The sequence below is a fragment of the Barbatula barbatula genome (genome assembly GCF_947034865.1).
Source record: "Barbatula barbatula genome assembly, chromosome: 10".
In the NCBI taxonomy this organism is placed as follows: domain Eukaryota; kingdom Metazoa; phylum Chordata; class Actinopteri; order Cypriniformes; family Nemacheilidae; genus Barbatula; species Barbatula barbatula.
This window is the reverse complement of record NC_136773.1, coordinates 20,139,492-20,158,695: the sequence shown is the minus strand read 5'-3', so window position 1 is coordinate 20,158,695 and position 19,204 is coordinate 20,139,492. Positions and strand designations below refer to the sequence as shown.

Genomic DNA, 19,204 nt, shown 5'->3' with positions numbered 1-19,204 from the left:
TTCTCCTCGCTTCTCATGGAGTTACGGGGAAACAGCGTTTCGAAAATAATATGTTGCGTGGGATATTTAATTATGTTTATTGCATTTATTTGATTTTGACATTTATGTGGTCATTATGTCTCTAAAAAAATGCGTCCACGGCTTTTGAGTGTGGCTCCGGAAGTGTCGGCTTTGAGCCGTCGTGCGCCCTCTACAGTATATTTACATTATTACGTGTTTACTTTATTAATAAGAACTCAATGGTGGTGTCTGGAGAAATGGCACCCCACGTGTTGCCTGCCAGGACAGGCTGTGTGGATCCGTTACTTACCAGCATCACACGCTTCTATCTCTCATCGTTACTATGCAAATGTTTATTAAAACTCAAATACACTTTAAGACTCAAATGTCTAAGACTCATAAGATGTGCAAAAGAATGTAAAGAGAATGTCTGAATAGTATTTTGTCTTTAAAGATGCAACCCTATTTCATAAATAAGGTTTCTTAGAGACCGTAATCAATATATCATATTTTCATGATGCCAAAAAGGGAATATTTTTCTTTAGGCCATAGGCCTAATGCCCTAAAGAGTGTGAGATAATACAGAGCGCCCTGCTGGACAGATACGGCAGAAAACAGATTATTCTTGTTATTTGGTGTTTTGTACAATTTAACAATTGTACTATACAACTATCTTCACACACTTAGTTAGTTCTCTTAACCCAATTTCTACCAGCTGTACTAGATGGTAGTTGTGTAAGAAATGAGAATTCACAAGGTTTAGTTTTGCTTTCATTTCTACTGCTTATTTACAGCAGTTTAATCATATTGTGAATGATGCGGTCATTCTCAAATCACTTTAGCACAGTTTAATGTGCACTTAAAATACTAATCAAATACTAATAAGAGCAAAACATCACCTTCATTTTATAGTCAAGTAGTCTCAATGTTTATTCCTTTTAGAAGGATAGTTTTTCTTTGTGGAATGCGCAGATATCTCATCAACTCCTACCTTGTTTTCTTCATTCAAAGTTTACATTCTTTCATCCACTTTTACGCATTAAAGTTCCTTTATCAGACATTCATTTGTATAAATTCTTCAGTTTAAGTGAAAAAACCATTATGTAGTATTACTTGCACTTACTGGTCATATAGACATTGGAAAAAGAAAGAATTTAACATGATAAAATAATATTTATTAAAAGAACGTTTTAAGGGAACACAAGGAGTGGTTATTTATTGGCTCAATACACAAAACCATGTGTCTCTTTTCATTAATAAACATATTAAATGATCTCTTCTAGCTTTTCTGATTGCAAACGGCTACCATTCAATTGAGGAAAAATCAGATGTAACATCACGTTAAACTAAAATGTATTAACTTATTAGTAACATGTTCATTTTAAAAAAGGTATAACAAAATATTTGTAAAGAAAACTCACGAACCTAGAACTAGTATTGCTTATGAGCAGAGGGAGCGCACATATATTACAATTTACAAAAGCAAACATGGTGCATCACACGAGAAAAACTTGCATTGAAATTTCCTATTTAGTTTACGTAATCACCAACCAAGAGGAGATTGTGATTCGTGGAAATGAAGAGCCCTTACGCTGAACATAAATAAAAGCGTATTATTTTGGCTTAAAAGAGTCCATCCAGTGTCCCGTCGTGGCTTTTGAACATAAAATAATAGTAAAAAAATATGTGCCCCTCCAAAAAAACAAATTTGAAAGTTTTGACTGTGTTTGTTCCGCCATGCATGTTCTTTGAAGCCGGTCAACCAGTGGATAGAGGCTCCAACCATGTGCCAAGAGTTTGTGTATGCGTGTTATTTATTCTTTAATCCTCTTTATTTGTGATGGTTGTTCAGGAAAAGAGGTGAGTGAATACTGGTTGTGTCTTTGCAAGCAGGCAATAGGAACCATTCTAGTCATTTGTTTCATAGGGACACATGGGGGAGGAACGCCAGGAAATCCCCACAAACCACAGTCTATTTGTCATGCCACGGGAACGGTTCCTAAGTGGCACGCTCCTGGCTATCCACCTCCAGTTTGGTTCTTCTTAGATTGCTTTTCATTTTGACAAACTCCGGAGTGTTTTCCTGCTCCTCTTCCATCTTCTGTTGTTCCAGTTCCAGCTAAATGGAGAAAAAAGAGGGTCAATCATTTCTGGATATACTCATAATGTGTGTGCGTGTTACATGGGAGGAGACCTGCCTGTTCAAGTGTCTCTCGTCTCTTCATGAGCTCGATCTCAAGGTCTGATCTTTTCTTGTGAGCCTCCTGCTCTTCTTTCTGAGACTTCAGCACCTGTTCTCTCTTCCTCCTCTCCATCACCTTCTGAAGTTCGGGCTTGTTCTGTGCCGCAAGACCCCTGCAAGACAGGGAGACAACCGGAGAGTCAGCAATATTATTTTTGATTATTTTAAGCGATAAATGCCCATGACGGCATCTTTTTCACTCAATGTTATAGATCAGTGGAGACGAGAATGTAGCACAGTTTAGAGATATTAATCCATGCGGTTACATAATGAGCGGGTCGACTGTGAACTTCTCAGTGAAAATCCTGATTGCCCCACATACTGTAATCCGGAATGATGGATAGATGACTTGGTGCGTTTTATAGATAAAAAAATGGTAAGTACGCCTAGAGTATTTTGCTTTGTTGTGCAATACTTGACCTCATGTTTTTCAAGACTGAAGCAAGTAGTTTTGATAAAATATATTCATATACACCAAAACTGAAATACAGGTTGATAAATTAACATTTAGAGAGCAGATGCAATAAAGTAAAAAGTAAAAACAGCAATCTAATGCGATTAGAATGGGCATCACTTGTGCCACCAAACAAAATGGCAAAATGTATTTATTTATTAAAGGTTTCAAACAATTCTCTTCATGCCAAAACACTATCTTTGACCCAAAATAGAGAAGCAAACTTTGTACGGTCTATTTACAGTAAAATCTGCATATTACACAAATATGGATAATATCAGTATAGTCTTCTTTTGTCTAGAATTTGCAAAAATATTTTCTTGGCATTTATCAGGCAATTTCTTGATATATTACAATGTTTCGATATATCTATTCTAAGTTTCTATCTATTCTGGGATTTTGCAGGCTGATTACTACTATTCTGTAAAACATAAAACATATCCCATCTCTAATTCATGGAAGGGATTCGTAGCCTTCCAAGCCAAAATTTGTAGACCTGTCTGGACTTGTATACAGACAAAAAAGGAAAAGATGAGAATATCAGGGCTTTGGACACATGAAATACAGTGTTTCAGCGGTTTGGCCAGAGGTTATATAACAATATGCCTCAGAGGTGGGAATACCAAAAAAACACCTCTCCCAGCGGAGACAATAGCTCCCCGTCTGTATTTTCAGTGTCATGTCACCAATTTACTTTTAGGACATTGTGTCACTTTCTCCCTCCTTCATTACAATAGCTTGAGAAAACTCATATTGCACTGTGTGCTTCACATTTCCACTGTGAAACAAAGGAAAAACAACAGCAGGTCAGACATAAGTCACGCACAGATGTTTGGCTAATTATTTACATAGGAGCTGTGGAAACTATAAAGGTGCTTTTGGTATCACAAGTCTGATAAAAGGAATCAATCAGAAACTGGAAAACTATTTATTGCTTTACAATTCAGGTTTAATGATTACATTTGTATTCATCCAATAAGACGATAGTTTCCATCACATTTTCTTTAGGGATAAACAATGCATTGGCTCTGTAAAACGGTCTGTTTGTTATGTTATAGGACATTTAAAATGAACTTTTGAACTGACCATTGGTTCGCCACATTTCACTTTAATCGCTCTATCTTGGATGGAAAGATCGCAATCTGCCGTTTTGTGAACAGAATAGGCCACGCATGACTACATGAAGGTAGAAACAATTACAGGAATGGCACAGTATGCAGGCAGGGATTTACATAACAGTACCGCCTGCAGGAACACACGAGTGCCTTGGAAACCATTCGAAACGTCCGTTCTGTCCCTGCTTGTGTTGGTTACTCATCACAGACAGCTGGACAAAATAACTGCAATGTGAGAAAGAAACTAAGAGGAATGAAGATTCTAAAAGAAAGAGAAACAGGCTGGGCTCGATTACCCAAAAGAGTCCGAGCTATCCCCTGCCCACCCCCCCCCCCCCAACACAATGCGTTATCTAATATATGATGCAACAGACTATATATAGTGTGACCTCCATCTCTCCATCACTCTTCGTTCTTTACCTTTTGCCCTGGCTGTACATTTTGTAACATTACTTGTATCCAGAAACACTTTTGAGTGCTTGTGTACAACAGGGTGGGCAGAAAAAAGGTTGGCGAGAGAGAAAGAAAGGGAGAGAAAAGGGTGGGGTGGATGTCTAGGGGATGCTGTAATCCTTCTTATGTAACTCTAGATCTTTTAGCATCTCTCCGAGCACCACAGCTGGAACTAATCCCATTAAGATGATGCGAATGTTCTCTTTCCCAAAAACAGATCGTGCACTTGCAGTCTTCGTTTCCAGTTCTTATCAAGTATGTGTCGGTGAAGACTGAAACTGTAGCCCCCTCCGAGTCGCTTAATAATCTCCAGGATTACGCAATGATTATATTAGTGTTTTCCAGACCTTTTCGTTTTACGCACCCTCACAGGCCCATCAGGTGGGCTCAACCCGCCCTTTCATAAGACTAAAGAGGAATTATATTTCAATATAACGAGTATTATTCTCTAACACAGTATTGTGGCTAAAAGACTGACTTCCTTAGTAGCTTAACATCTCCCTAAAAAGATACCCGAGCTTCTGTGTCTTGCACTTGTTGAGATCATTCTGGGATCAATTCTCGTATGTGAGGAAAAGGTGAATTTACGTTGAAAAGAAATCCAGATGGCACGTTTAACAAAAGTAAAGCAGATTGCAGTCTTTGTGCGGAATGATTTCAATACCATAAACTGTATCTTCATCCACACAAAACCTAAAATGTGTTATATTGATCTCATTCTGGATAAAATTAAGCATTATCATTGCAAAATCTGAATAAAACGGATAAATCATTCCTATTCACAATCATTCATATACACAAATAATTCCTATAAAAGCATAACAATTCTAAGTAAGTAAAACTGGTGAGCATATGTTTGAAGTGATTGTTTACCTTAAAAAAAATATATATATATATAGTTTACTCACCCTCATGTAATTTCAACACAACACATGGACACAACACAGCTAAGATCTTCCTCAAAATATCTTCTTTTTATGACATTTTAGATTTTTAATAACTATCAGGACAGGACATCCCAAGGTATAAAACAAATTCCACACAAACACAAATTTACCGTAAGTTTTAATGAGACTTTTTATACAGATTCACTAGATGTCATTCCTAATGTGTCTACGACATTCCAAACAAAGACTGGCATGAGAACGAACAACAGTGGGATGTGAGAATAAACGGTGTTTATGTAATCTGTCTGCGTGCGTGGTATTGCAACACGAACGTCTTGTGCTGTGACTTATTAGAGCTACAAGAACATCTTCAATCTCCGAGGAATCTTCCTAATAACTGGGAGAAATAAATACACAGAAATGCCTCAAACCCTTGACCATGACTTATTGCATTTTTCCAAGTCCTTGACAACCTAGAAACAGGCCACAAACACAGACAGACCAGGAACATGTATCTTACTCAGAGAGCCTCCTGGGTAGCATCAGCTTTCAAGAATCCATTTGTTAAATATGCAACAGTAGAAGACATCTGTGAATGCCACATTAGAATCCATGTATTGCAGAGCTTTATATGATACTTGATTGTGATCGGTCAATTGGATGTCAAATATTTTGTGTGATGATCATTAAACTCGACGCGAAGCGGAGGGTCTTGTATCACACTGAAGGGGCTAATTCGCGATAACAGCCGCCCGCTTGTACATTATCCCGCTTATTACACGGCTACTTGACCACATGAGGAAGAAAACTGGACATAAAATGTGAAATTGAAATATTTTATTAGCTCATTTTTACCGAATGCAGACCTTCCACGAGGAAAAGCTGTTCACTTTCGGTTTTAAAGTAAGAAACAACAGTCAAACGTCACAAACAGGCAAATCATTTGTGAATATAATGTCATATATGTTGTCAAAAGACATATTTATAATGAATTTTTGTGTCATATTAAACTGCCCCTCTCAAAAGGATTTGCGGCATCCGGGTTAAAGGGTGTTATTAGTTTTGAGGGGTTGTTATTTGAAAATAATGTCGCGGTTGACCAATCAGAATCAAGCATTCAAGATGGATATGTAAAAAGAAGATTCAAGATTTCAGTGTTTTATTCAAAGTTTGTGATCATCCCGCCTTGGTTTGTTGAACTAATGATTAGCCAGCTGTATATTACTCATCAGATAAGAAAAACAAGGAGGAAGACTGCTATCGGCTTCTCCATAAAATCCTCAATATTGTAACAGAGTTTATACTGTATATGGTCATATGGGAACACAGCGTTATCTGAACAAAGCAAGTCTGCAGTGAAGACGATAATGACACTGCGTGAGGAGAAGAAACATGCAGAGCAATGCTGTAGCGAGAACATTTAGAAGATGATATCAAGACAAGGAAAACTATTACGATGAAAACCACAGGAGTCACCTTTTCTGGTTCATGAGAAGCTCTCTGTGCAAGTCCTGGTGATTTCTGGAAGTCTTCACCGGGTTGATGAGTTTCTGGGGTTTGACCAGCTCATCGCTGTCCCCGTCCATGTAGTCCGGCTCGGCCATGATGCTCCGCACGCGAGATAATCCCTCTGGTATTTCTGTCAGGTCCAGACCTGAGGGAGAAACAGAAACGACACCATGATTTTGAAACATTAAACCTTGTCAATTATGTGAATTGTTTTTTAAAGGAACAGAACCACAACAATGTACAGAGAACTGAACATCCGTCAACAGGGCATTAAGGTATATTTGCTATTATTACCTAGTAAACATACAGACGGCACACATGAGAACACTGAGCTTTATCATAATAACAATATCAATCAACGCTTCGATGTTTACAGAGATAGCTAGATTTACGACCAACTTTATTAGTCACATAAATTATAGTTTTTATATGATATATTTATGATAATGATTATTAAATATCTAAACCTTTGTTTTCGCTGAAACTTGCATTGCAATAAATGAATAAAGGTATTATTCTCTCTAGCTTATGGTTATCGTACAAGAATAGACAATGAATGCGACATTAATCTCACATGGTTGTGACGTTTCCTCATTTAAGCAGACACTTTATTTCCAATCGATTTACAATTAATAAATGTAACTATTATTCATCAACAGGTTCCACATTAACAAAGCAAGCAAGCATATATCATTCAGAACTAAAATGTTGCCATCAAAAACCTGTATTTACCTAAGCTATATGTTGAAATAAACACATTATGTGCAATAGTCCTCAGTAAATACGACAAAAACTGGAACTAATATAACCCAACTATGTTAAAGTATGCAGATTTATCTCAAATCTCACCTGGAAGGACTGGAAACACAGGGTATCTAAACATGGTAGTCATCTCTGCGTCTGAATAAAACCTCAGGTAAGCACCAAGCACAATACTGGTCCTAACTGAATGAAAGTCTCAGCAGCTCTGAGCGTGCATGAGAGAGATGTGCTCTATAAACAGCGCTCTTCTGACTCCTCCTGTGTCACCCAACAGCCCTCCCATCCCTCAAACATCTCTGTTATCTTGTGATATATAAACATCAACGAGTCTCGCCTCAAATATACGCTGATAAACGATAGACACTCCTAAAGCAAATATTCACGCAGTTTTGCTTCCAGATATGGACACATTCCGAATGGTTACTGTAGTGAGTTTACACGTTGATTCATTTAGGAAATGGATTACAGGGCTACATTTGAGCACACTTTACAGACATTATTATTTTATTTTAGAACAAGTAAACATGACATTATAAAATAGGGGAATGACGCATTTATAAAATGTTAAAACTGACTGCGAGGACCATGCGCAGATCCACTTTGATGTCATTCGGCGCATGACGTCTGGGTGAAGTGAGAAAACATCTGCGCTGTGTAATGTACCTCATGGCCACTAGAGGACGCCGACAACCAGCCGCGAGCCAAGTGATGCTAAATCTCTTTATATTATTTTGCAGAACACCACAAAGACTTTCTGAATGCATCAAGAGGAAAAGAGCTTAAAAAGCCAACTGAAAGCCATATTTGTATCATATGATGTCATGTGAATTACACAAATAATTACAATTGCATTGTTTATTTTGGATTTGGAGTTTTAAAGAACTACACGTATACCTTTGACAGTAATGAAACATGTACATGCAAATGTTTTGTACCCTAATCAATTGTTTTTGTCGATATATAAAAAAGGGAGATTAATTTGTGGCATCACAAAAAAAGTGCATGTTGTCCCTCTCTTTTTAAAACTGTCATCATCTGCAATGTGGTCACTGGTGTGCATTACATATGTTAAAAGGAGATTTTATTGCGACGTCTTTAGTATTTCCCGTCATGGCATGTTTACATGCATATCGTATGTCACCTTAATGTATTTATAACCAATAATTGCATTATGTGTTCATGAAGAACACCTTCGGGACAAGAATGATGGCAGACTGACCTAATGCTGAAGCTTCGACCACTGCGTGAAAACAGATTAATTATAAAAGCATGTTTTCGATCTTGTAGTCAAACTTCCTTTTCAGATTAAAGTCTAGTTACGTTTGCCACCGGGGCGTGTTGAAACATCTTCAAAAAGTTCTGCAAATTCAACAACAACACGTCCTTTATAAGATCTTAACTGATTGTTTCTCTAAAATGCGAACTGCAGGCCATTAACGTTCATGCGTTCGGAGCGTGGTTGCGGTGCATTGCTTTTTCATCATTTTCTTCACAGGGAACAAGTGTGTTTAATAAAAGTTTCTAGTTGCTAATTACGGAGCTGCATTTTTCAACCCTGTTCAGGTCACACACGTCTCTATGGTAACCACCACAATTAGGGCTGGGCGATCGTCCCAAAAAGCATATCACGATCTTCATAACAAAGAACCTCCATCCACGATCTGAATTGAAATACAGGGCTGTGCATTCACTTTTTAGCATATATCACTGGTGCTACGGGGGTTTTAACGTTTTGTAGCACAGGAAGCACAAAAAGGCCTGTTATCATCTTTGCAAACCACAAATGCAGATCGTGACATAAATAGACTGGATTAACAACAAAAGACATTCATGTTACTGGATATACAAATGGATGAATTAGGGCCATATTTTTTTGGTTTTATCCATTTTTTATTGTTCTGTGTTGTCCATTTTGTTCTATACAATAGTAAAATATCTGTCCACATAAAATACTGTAGTATTTACTAGGCCTATAGTAAACTGCAGAAAAATTCCTAGATAAACTAGTGTTTTTTAACCTTACTATATTAAATAATAAAGTATACTTCAGTTGATCTATTCACAACAAGAATACCACATTTTGCTGTATCAAATACTACAGAACACAGAAGTATTTTTTCATTCGAGCGTTTAGGTTAACCCGTGTTCTATTTTGACGGGTTGTCATCAAGACGCTTCCACACTAGACGCTTTCAGTACGTGTTGTTCAGTGACGATAGTATTTTCAGTTGCGTCTGCATCACGGAAATCATAGGGCTCTAGATATATATGCTCTCAATGCAGCCGGTGAACGAGTATCAATAACAAAATAGCTTTAGTCTAAGTGAATTAGCGGTGCGCCATCGATAAACGTCACACAGAAACAAGCACAAGGACAAACACACTTCACAAACAAGCCAATCTGTCAAAACTGAATCGCACGCATGAGACCTCGCACCACAGCGAGAGTGATTTGAAAGCAACTCGCTGTGCTTCAATGTTATACATCAATGTGTCTGCGAAGTGTGAATGATGTCGAACACCTCTTGTTTAAGACGACAGACAAGATCATGATCCTCTCAATTCCATTGAAAAGTGGATTGAGGACGCCTTCGAGATCAATCGTGATTTAAGATCGTCCGATCGCCAACCCCTAACAACAACTCTATGCAAAACAGCCGTGTTCAAAGCCAAGTGTTAACATGTCAGACCTACATGTCATTTCAGTGCACTTTCAGAGTGACTTTGTATAGAACCACCTCTTTTAATTTGCAAATCCTATCGGAGCATTTTCCTTTCTTTGTTGATCTTTGTGTATGCAGGGGCTGCTTCTAAAATGTCTGACGTGTTAGACGGGCATCTGTTTGCAGGTTCTTAGTTTGATAACCTGTTTCACAACATGGACTTACATGTAGTGGACATCACACTGCATATTGGCATTCATGCGTGCATTAAAGAACGCCCTGCTTCAACTAAACCTTTACATTTATGGAACAACTTCGGGGTGAGTAAATGAACACAGATTTGTCATTTTTGGGTGAACTGTTCCTCTAATTCTTTAAAAAGATACGTATGATGCGTTTTAGGTCAATGCAGATGGGGTGATGCTTTAGTTCATATAATTTACAAACTTATTAATATTATATCATAAATTGCACGTTACATTTTTTCATCAAGTTCTTGAATATCACATGGTTCTTTCAGCATAGGCCAAATTTAGGGTTAAAGGGAACAAAATATCATTAGCTCCATAAAAAAAAAAGAGTCAATGGAAAGTCCCCATCAAGATGTCTGGACTGCTTTTTCAGGCATTGTTGAATGCAGAATAAATAAAACTGCTCACTGGCAATGTGGGACATTTATTGAACTTTATGACTCGAAAGGCCTTTATTAACTCCATCATAGAAACAAAAACACAGCATGTGTGTAAACTCCCATGCCCACACACTTCCAGAATAACAGACTGCGGTATTTCAGAAGAGAGAAAATATAAACATCACATTTATACACCCTTCCTTTCAGCACCAGCCACAACAATAACCAATCCCAGCGGGAGCAAACAAGAGCTCCTCAATGACATCATTTGGATCTGTGTTTATAGTTAGATCCCCGTGTAGTCACATGACTGACATCCAAAAATCACAATCTTAAAACCTGACCCTATATAAGCGCATAAACGCACAGAGCAGAGGGCGAGCACAACCTCAATCAATCAAGCTTTTATTTCCAGTCATCTGCAATAGAGCCCACACGTGGGGCGGCAGTAACAGGAAAAGCAAAAACATTCCCATTTTGGTTGCACGTTAAAGAAGAAAAATATGCTATTTACTACATGAATTTTTGCACACAGCTACACAGATGAGGACGGCATGTCTTTGTTCCTGTTCACAAGCCCTCATTAGGGATCTAGACTAGGAAGAATGCCGCAGGGAGCAGCTGGCAGTCTACGGTGCCATCTGACCCTTATTGGGCACCGTTTACAGGCAGCAGGAGGATACATTAGCCCCTCCCTAATCCCAAAAACCCTTTCACAAGCACATTGTCACTTTCATCTATCGTTAATAACCTGTTCATTTCTAATGCCAATAAACGCATTGATTTTTTTATTTCATAAGGTCTTTCACCCTTTTCCAAATTGCAACCTCAGTTTTAACCCCTATTGGTCAAATCGCTCTTCATTTTCAGCATAAAGACATTCTGAACCATCCCCCCACCCCCATGTCCTGCCCCCCCCCACCTACCCCCATTCTTACAGACCACAGGAGTATCATTTCGTATCAACTATCCTCCAGATGATGGCTTTCTTATGAACCGTTTTTCCCAAGGTACAGGAATGATTTAGACCACTAACGCTAGAGAGATCTGCCACGGATGAAAATATTCCAGGTTAAATACCAACGAAAAGCTTTTGTGGAAGTGTTTCTGCATTACACAAATATATACACACATAAACACAGATGACATTCGAGTGAAATGTGTGCGTATCTCGATTTCCTTTAGCCGGGCCAACTGAAAATGTTGAAGCACATATATTGCGGGGGTTCCCACGGCGGGGTGGGGAGGAGAGAGAGAGGAAAAGAGAGAGGGCGATGGAGAGAGTAATTGGTTCCTTTTGGGGGGTCAGAAGTCACACTTATGACAATTTGAAACGCATCGTCCCCACTAAATCATGCATTCAAATGAAAAAATAAGTTCAATAACACTAAGAAACAAGAATACCCACCTGGGCATTCCCTTTAATGGGAGGGGATTGGTGGTCTCTCTCAAACCAATAGACTTCAATCTGGTCAAACACAGACCCGCTTGTTTTGATAGAAAAATAATACATCACAATACCTGAATCTCTTCACTTTGTGCTGACCCCTGGTGGCTGTAAAAAAACCTCACAATCACGGCTGCTATACAAAACTGCGCACAGAAAACAACACAATGTGTTTTGAAGCTACAGTGGAGTCTTAAGTAAAGTTCCTGCCAAGTAAAAGACCTCTGACATTTCAAAGCCTGACCTTAAGTAACCCACCAGAGAATAAGGTCATGTGATGAGATGCTGGGTCACTGCAACACACTGAGAAAAGGAAATGGCATGCATGTTTATGTGCGTAAACTTGTGGTCCTATATGAGACCATTCAACTTTAAACATCTTATAAATCCTGTCTTATATTGCATTTCTATTTAGAATATTGTTTAAAAAACATAATTCTGAACAGATACACTAACATGTTTTGATGATATTCTTTTTTTTAAAGCAAAACATGGCAATATTCCTGTAGACTTTCTTATAAAGCTCATGGGTTCGAGTCCCAGGTCATTTATAGCTTGAATGCACTATAAATTGTAGATCAAATCATCTGCCAGATGCATAAATTTGTAATTTGCATCTGCATTATGAGCTTCTAAAAAAACCTTCTAAAATATAGCAAAGGCTTTCAACCATGGCCAATACGGTTCAATCACGTCCTCCAGTGGATTTGCATGCAAGTACAATCCCAGGGTTTGACAGAAGAACAGAAAAGACAGCGACATCAGTTATATAAAAAGATCTATGTGACTGATCTACAGCGTTCGCTGTTAATTTGCATGACAACAGATGAAAATCTTGTCTACTACCACAAACTTTTTGTGTCTCCATTGTCTGGGTGGGGTAACATTATGACAGGATGTGATTGTTAACATCGCACCAACTTGATTTAAGTCCCACCAACGCTCAACATTTACATTTAGGCATTTTGGCAGACGCTTTTATCCAAAGATCGTCCTATACATTTTACATAGGTATCTGCTATCCCCTAGGATCGAACCCACAACCTTGCGTTGTTAACGCAATGCTCTTACCACTGAGATACAGGAAAGGCACACATTCGTATCTTTACCCTTTTCTGTGGTTGTAAATGTAATTCAAACCAACTTCCTGTAACGTTTATCCACTAACCAACCACACAAAACTTTTTCTCAGTTGGCTTTCAAGTTTCGCACTTCTACACTTCAGCTGTGTAACCAAAAAACAAATACTTGCATTTTGAGGATAAGCACAGAACACATCGTTCAGAACACACAGAACACCCATCAGCAAAAAAACAGCAAACTGTCAAACCACAAATAGACAAACTTTTAACTTAAAACATAGCCTTGTCGAGTTTATTTGTAGTCTAGTGTGAACTATGTAACTTAGGTGCGGCCGATGTGTGTGTAGGATCATAGAATAGAAGACTTAAAACGTTATTCTTTTTTAGATAGCAGCAAGCATGTGGTGTGTGTCCCATTTAGAGCTGAATAGATCAATATTATATAGGCCTGTATAAACTACACATTGAAAGAGTAATGGGGAGGGGGTGGCTGACATTTGTCTGTAATATATCTTATCTGTCAACCTAGCTTTGAATCAGTAGAGTATAAACCTTTCCCAGTAGGACTGCGCAATGTATCAGAATTATCAAAATATTGCAAATGTATATATCGCAATATATATAGGATGTACGTTAACTTTCTTTGCACATAGCACCGCTGCTAAATAGTTTTAAAGTTTTGTAGAAAAGGTCCTTTTTTTCAATGCACTTCTATAGAGTAGTAAATACATTTGTCCATAAAAATACTGTATACTACAGTATTTAACACAGTGGATTCCAGTAAAGGTCTTGTGTACTATAGTATATTTGAACATTATAGTAAATATTAAAGTATACTATACTGTTTACAACAGTTTATACATTTACTACCAGTTCATTATTTTATCATCTGGTTAATGAAACAGACTTTTATTTTGGCAGGTGGTCGCAAAGACGTTTGAGCTTTAGCTTGTTTGAAAGTAGCTTTACACAAACAGTGAAATGCTCGTACAATAAACTAAGAACAACTCTGTGGATGAAGTTCATGTCCTTGTATAGTAAGATACAAAGAAATCCATAAGCGTCAAGCTTGTAACATGTTAAAGTGTGCAACTTACTCACTCATAGACATGCAGAGGACATTTTAAAAATGGTAGATTTCCGCTTTCGTGATTCCTTCTATCTTTTCCCACATTGCGCAGATCGTGGGGCTTTAGATCAATGGACTCGATGCAGCCAGAAAACAGGTTTAAATCGCAAAACGAAAATAAATAGTGGGGCGCATAAGTTAACCTCAACACGCGAACAAGCACAACAACAAATGCACTTCACACAAACAAGCGGCTTTGTCTAATGCACCTGGCAAACTGTATCGCACACGTGTGCTACACTATTAATTTATTTGTAGCATAGATCGATTTTTCCGTATGCAACATATATGTTACTGCACAGCCCTGCATATTGCAATATTTTGCAATAACTGAATTATGAATATACATAACTTTTTGAATTTAGACAACGTAAAGAGTGCTGATCCAAAACACTTCCTGTTTTAGTTTTTTTAACACTACACAATGGTTGAACAAAACGCAAATAACAGAACATTTTTAACTAAATCAAAATGTGAAACGGATTTCTTGTAGTTTAAATTATGTATATGTAGTATATGTTTTTTTTTTTATTATAAAACTGAATCCGGAAGTCCTTCTGGACCAGTGTTTACATCTTGCGAAGTGGTCTATATTCTATAAGTTTTAGGTTGCTGCAGATAGAAAAAGAAACATTGAATACCGCATTATTAAGCATGCTATCGCATATCGCATTTTCTTTACTATAACACAGCCCTTTATCCCAGGCAGCACCTCTATACTAAACACCCCATTAAAGCGCCTGCCCATATGGACATCAGTTCAGGGGGTGCAGCAACTGTCCAGAACGGGTCAGGTGTGTCAGCATGTATATGATGGATCCAGCAACTGCGTTCTATAGAACAAAGGCCACCGAACAGTGGGTCCATTGATTCCGCTCAGCTGTGGCCAGCACCTGCTGGGTCACAGATTACGGTAAAGGCCGTGCAAGAGGTGCTAATGTATGTTTGAAAACATGTGGGTAAAGATGTGAAACTTAGGATTCTTAAATGATGTCTGGTTTCATGTCACGAAAACCACACAGCACACCAGAACCGACACAGCTGACAGCACTTGCTCATATGAGCAAGGATGATGTCACATGCTATGACACACCGACATGTGGTGCCGCTCATGTGGGCGATGTGACTGCGAATCCATTATGTTCAAGTTATCTCATAAATTATGAGTAAATTTGGTACAAAGGCCAAAATGACACTTACAAAAATGATACACCAAAACTAAATCTACAATGAAAGCATACACACATGGTGCATATAGGGCAAATTCTAATAACTCAAGAACACACACACTCTTCTAACACCGTGTCTACACTGGACGTGACGGGCACGTCACAACAAAAGACATTAGAACCCATTATAATTTTACATTTTATTCCTTCTGGAAGCGGTGCGGTGCGACAATCCCATAAAGAACAAGCAGGTCGCGTCCGGTGTAGACACGGTGTAACTGCTGCCATTGACTATTGTGAAAGACAGACAAGAAGACTGCTGACCTGGCATCACCTGTTAAAACAGATGAACTGAGAACATGACATCTGTGGTTTATCTAAATAACAGAAAACAAGTGGAGGCAGTAAAGACATCAAGGGGTAAAATTATAAGAAAACATCTTATAAAAAATCAATTATTCAATCAATAAAGATAATACACATTAAATATACAAATTCAATATTATTTTGTTTTAGGCCAGCAAGCAACTTAGATCACCCTAGCAACCCCGTGGCAATAACTTGACAACAGTCCAGCATACCATAGCAACCAACTAGCAACAATCCAAAACGAAAATGAACAGTAATTCTTTAAAGGGATAGTTCACCCAAACATGAAAGTGCTGTCAACATTTACAGCCTCTTGTCCTTTCAAACCTGTATGACTTTCTTCCGCAGAAAACTAAAAAATATATTTCGACGAATATTGGTAACCGAACAATGGTGGTACCCATGTAAAAAACCATTGCAAGTCAATGGGTACTGCTGTGTTTCAGTTACCAGCATCTTCTTTTGTGTTTTAAGAAGAAAGGAATTCTCACGGATCAAGGATGACTAAATGATAACAGAATTTTAATTTTTGGATAAAATATGCCTTTAAAAAGAACAGATCAAATAGCTTCCACATGTACTACAAACATAAAACATAAAAATCTAGCTATAAAAACAAAGATAACTTCTTTATACTGCTTATAGAGTAACACGAATCATATCTGCGATTTCTCCTGTGGTCATGAATTACACTAAATAGCCCTGCTTCTCTGCCCCGTGAGCTTTCTTTGACCACGTGTGCAGAGACAGAGTGAGGAATGTCTCATTGTTTTGCTTCTTTGTTTGATTTAAAGAAGGAAAAAAATCAATGGCAGCAACAGAACGTCAGCCGGGCGGCTATTGGACAGATCTGACTGAAGGATTTAAAGACAGCTGTCCGTGTGTGGATTACTCTACAGATCTATGATGTGCAAACACCCTTAAACTTATGCACAAACATGCAAATACTACAGCTTGTGCGTAGTTCTTCATAAGGCTTTTAATGACCCAAATTAATTCAGAAGATAAACAAAAACTGCATTACTACTACACCGTCATTCATATAGGGGACAGTTCACCCCAATATAAAACTTCTGTCGTCATTTTCTCACTCTCGAGTCCAACCCTGTATAAAGGATTTGAAACAAGGAGAAAGATATTTGGAAGAATGCTCTTCCGAAAAAACTATTTTGTTCACGAGCAAACAAAAGCACCAGTTTGCACTTCTGTTTGTCGAAATAACGGATGTAATAAACACAACACTTTCACAGAGCACATATGTCATAACACATTTTAACATCTGTCTACTCATTCTAACATCTTAATTTTCAACACAATACAGTAGAGCATCATAAACATCAAAAAGTGAAAACGTCACTGAAGAATTCCATGACAACGGGAAACAAAGAACACAAACATTTCAAATCATTCATGAATATGGTACCATAAATGAAGAGATCTGACAGAAGCGCATGTGCCATCATATAAAAATTATTATCATTTATGTATAACAGACTGAGCAAAGGTGAATGTAATAGTTAGTTCAATATAGGGGGACAAAAGAGACGAGCATAGCTCTATAACAAAAGGACAAAGCACACTCAGCATCACTCACAACTGCCGTGCACATGCGCGCATGCACACGTGAACGCACAGACCAAAACAAAGATCCATTATCGATGCACACATACAGAAGTCCCCATAAACGGGAAGATGTTCATCAAAAGCACCATATTTGTAAAGATAATAAATATTCTGCATATGCATGCGTTCAATAAGCAGCTTAGACAAAATCCAGTCTTGATCTCAGTGTGATGCTGACTCATAGGAGCATGAAAAACGTAATTCCAGCTATGAACATTCCCGAACACTTCCCCTTTGCTGGGAAATTAGCCAAGCAAGTATCAATGTTTAATATTTCAATGCATTTCGAAGCCGGTGAGAGTACACTAGAGAATCCCACAGGAAAACCAAAAAGCGTCTCTAACAAGTGCATCCTTTTTGAATAACCGCGTGAAAGTATGACACCACCGCATAAATTAACCTGGGTTGACCCCATGGGTTGTAAAGCAGAGCTGATGTGAGGACATCATTCAGGACGGGTTGAACGGGAAGGCGACACAGCCTGAAGTGACCAACCCCCGACCCGAAGTCGGAAAAACAGCTGTTTTGAAGCACCGAGGACACAGCGTGACTACATCTAGTGTCCTCTACTCTGGTCCACGGGGGACAGCATCATCGTACGGGAAGCCCTGACTGTATGTCTTTCTCACTTTACTGGAGGAAACCACATAGAGAACGATACCATGCATGCGAAGGAATAGATAAGGGAACCACGCAGACAAAGAAGGAATACGTCACGGCTGCTAGAATGGGTAAACTAGTTCAAAGATCAAAAAACAGATGTACGCTTTAACAAAACAGCCTCCAGATTACAAACACATGTGGCCGGGGACCATCCACTCCCTACCCCCAACATCCCCGAAACTCATTTGAGAGTATAGAACACTATATCCGCAAATCTCAATCTACATGAGTACGTGTATTTAGATGACGTTTGTCTGGATTTGATATTGAATGCACGACACCTCTGTTTCGTGCAGATTGACAGGATAGTGTAAGACAAAGCATATGCAGTGACTGTAAACGGTGAATGAGACAAGCCATGACATGATGACACATACCATGTGCTTCCTGCCCTAACCAACTCCTAAACTCTCACTCTACTTAACGTCGCATGTTAAATATCATCTAACATATATAGTATTGTAGGACTGCGATTTATGTAATAACATACAACAGATTTTCACACAAACCAATATAAAAGTTACCTTACAATAAGGCAGATGTTTATAAATTCAACTCGCTACAAATGTTACATAAACGCAAACATTTTGTAACAGTCGTGCAATATTTGTAACATTTCTTTGTCATTGTTCTCAAGCGTGTGAGCGCTTTGTCGCTCCTCTGGTCGTTGTCCGATACATGCATTACTTTGAGAAGTGCATCATATGCTTGCGTTCACATGCGCTGTTTCCAGTAACGCGCGTCTCGGTTAACGCCACCCCATCGCGTTTCGACGCAAAGCGTTTCCCAAAGACATCGAAACACACACATACCTCAAATTCAGCCCCGAGCGTACTTCTCTATAGCAAGTGACTCGGTGGGGACGTCCAAAGAAGGAAAAGCATCAGTTCGTTAAACGACCACCTCTCCTGTTATTAAGGTGTGTCTATTAAATCTGTTTTCTTCTCTCCTGGAAACAGTTCAGATGTAGACGGGACCCTTACAAATGTAAATTAATACTTGGAGT

General features: G+C 38.5%; 1 protein-coding gene across 2 annotated transcripts; it reads right to left on the bottom strand.

The window, feature by feature from the left end:
• Window positions 1-767: 767 nt before the first annotated feature.
• Window positions 768-19,204, bottom strand: fam107b (family with sequence similarity 107 member B). Of its 2 annotated transcripts, none has more exons than XM_079466113.1 (4): window positions 7,510-7,733; window positions 6,628-6,805; window positions 2,199-2,355; window positions 768-2,119 (listed from the first exon to the last, which is right to left on the bottom strand). In XM_079466113.1, the coding sequence occupies exons 1-4, from the start codon at window positions 7,550-7,552 to the stop codon at window positions 2,000-2,002; spliced, it is 498 nt and encodes a 165-aa protein (XP_079322239.1). In that variant the 5' UTR covers window positions 7,553-7,733; the 3' UTR covers window positions 768-1,999. The 2 variants fall into 2 exon arrangements, with proteins under 2 accessions (XP_079322239.1, XP_079322240.1); XM_079466114.1 differs by lacking the exon at window positions 7,510-7,733 and adding an exon at window positions 19,011-19,204 and having other exon boundaries at window positions 915-2,119.

Bases quoted from the DNA above. Each gene is read 5' to 3' on its own strand.
- fam107b (XM_079466113.1), bottom strand. From the start codon at position 7,552: ATGACTACCATGTTTAGATACCCTGTGTTTCCAGTCCTTCCAG. The intron at 2,356-6,627 runs GTGACTCCTGTG...CCTGTCTTGCAG, and splicing joins CTTCTCATGAACCAGAAAAG to GGGTCTTGCGGCACAGAACA. The intron at 2,120-2,198 runs GCAGGTCTCCTC...TTCTCCATTTAG, and splicing joins GACGAGAGACACTTGAACAG to CTGGAACTGGAACAACAGAA.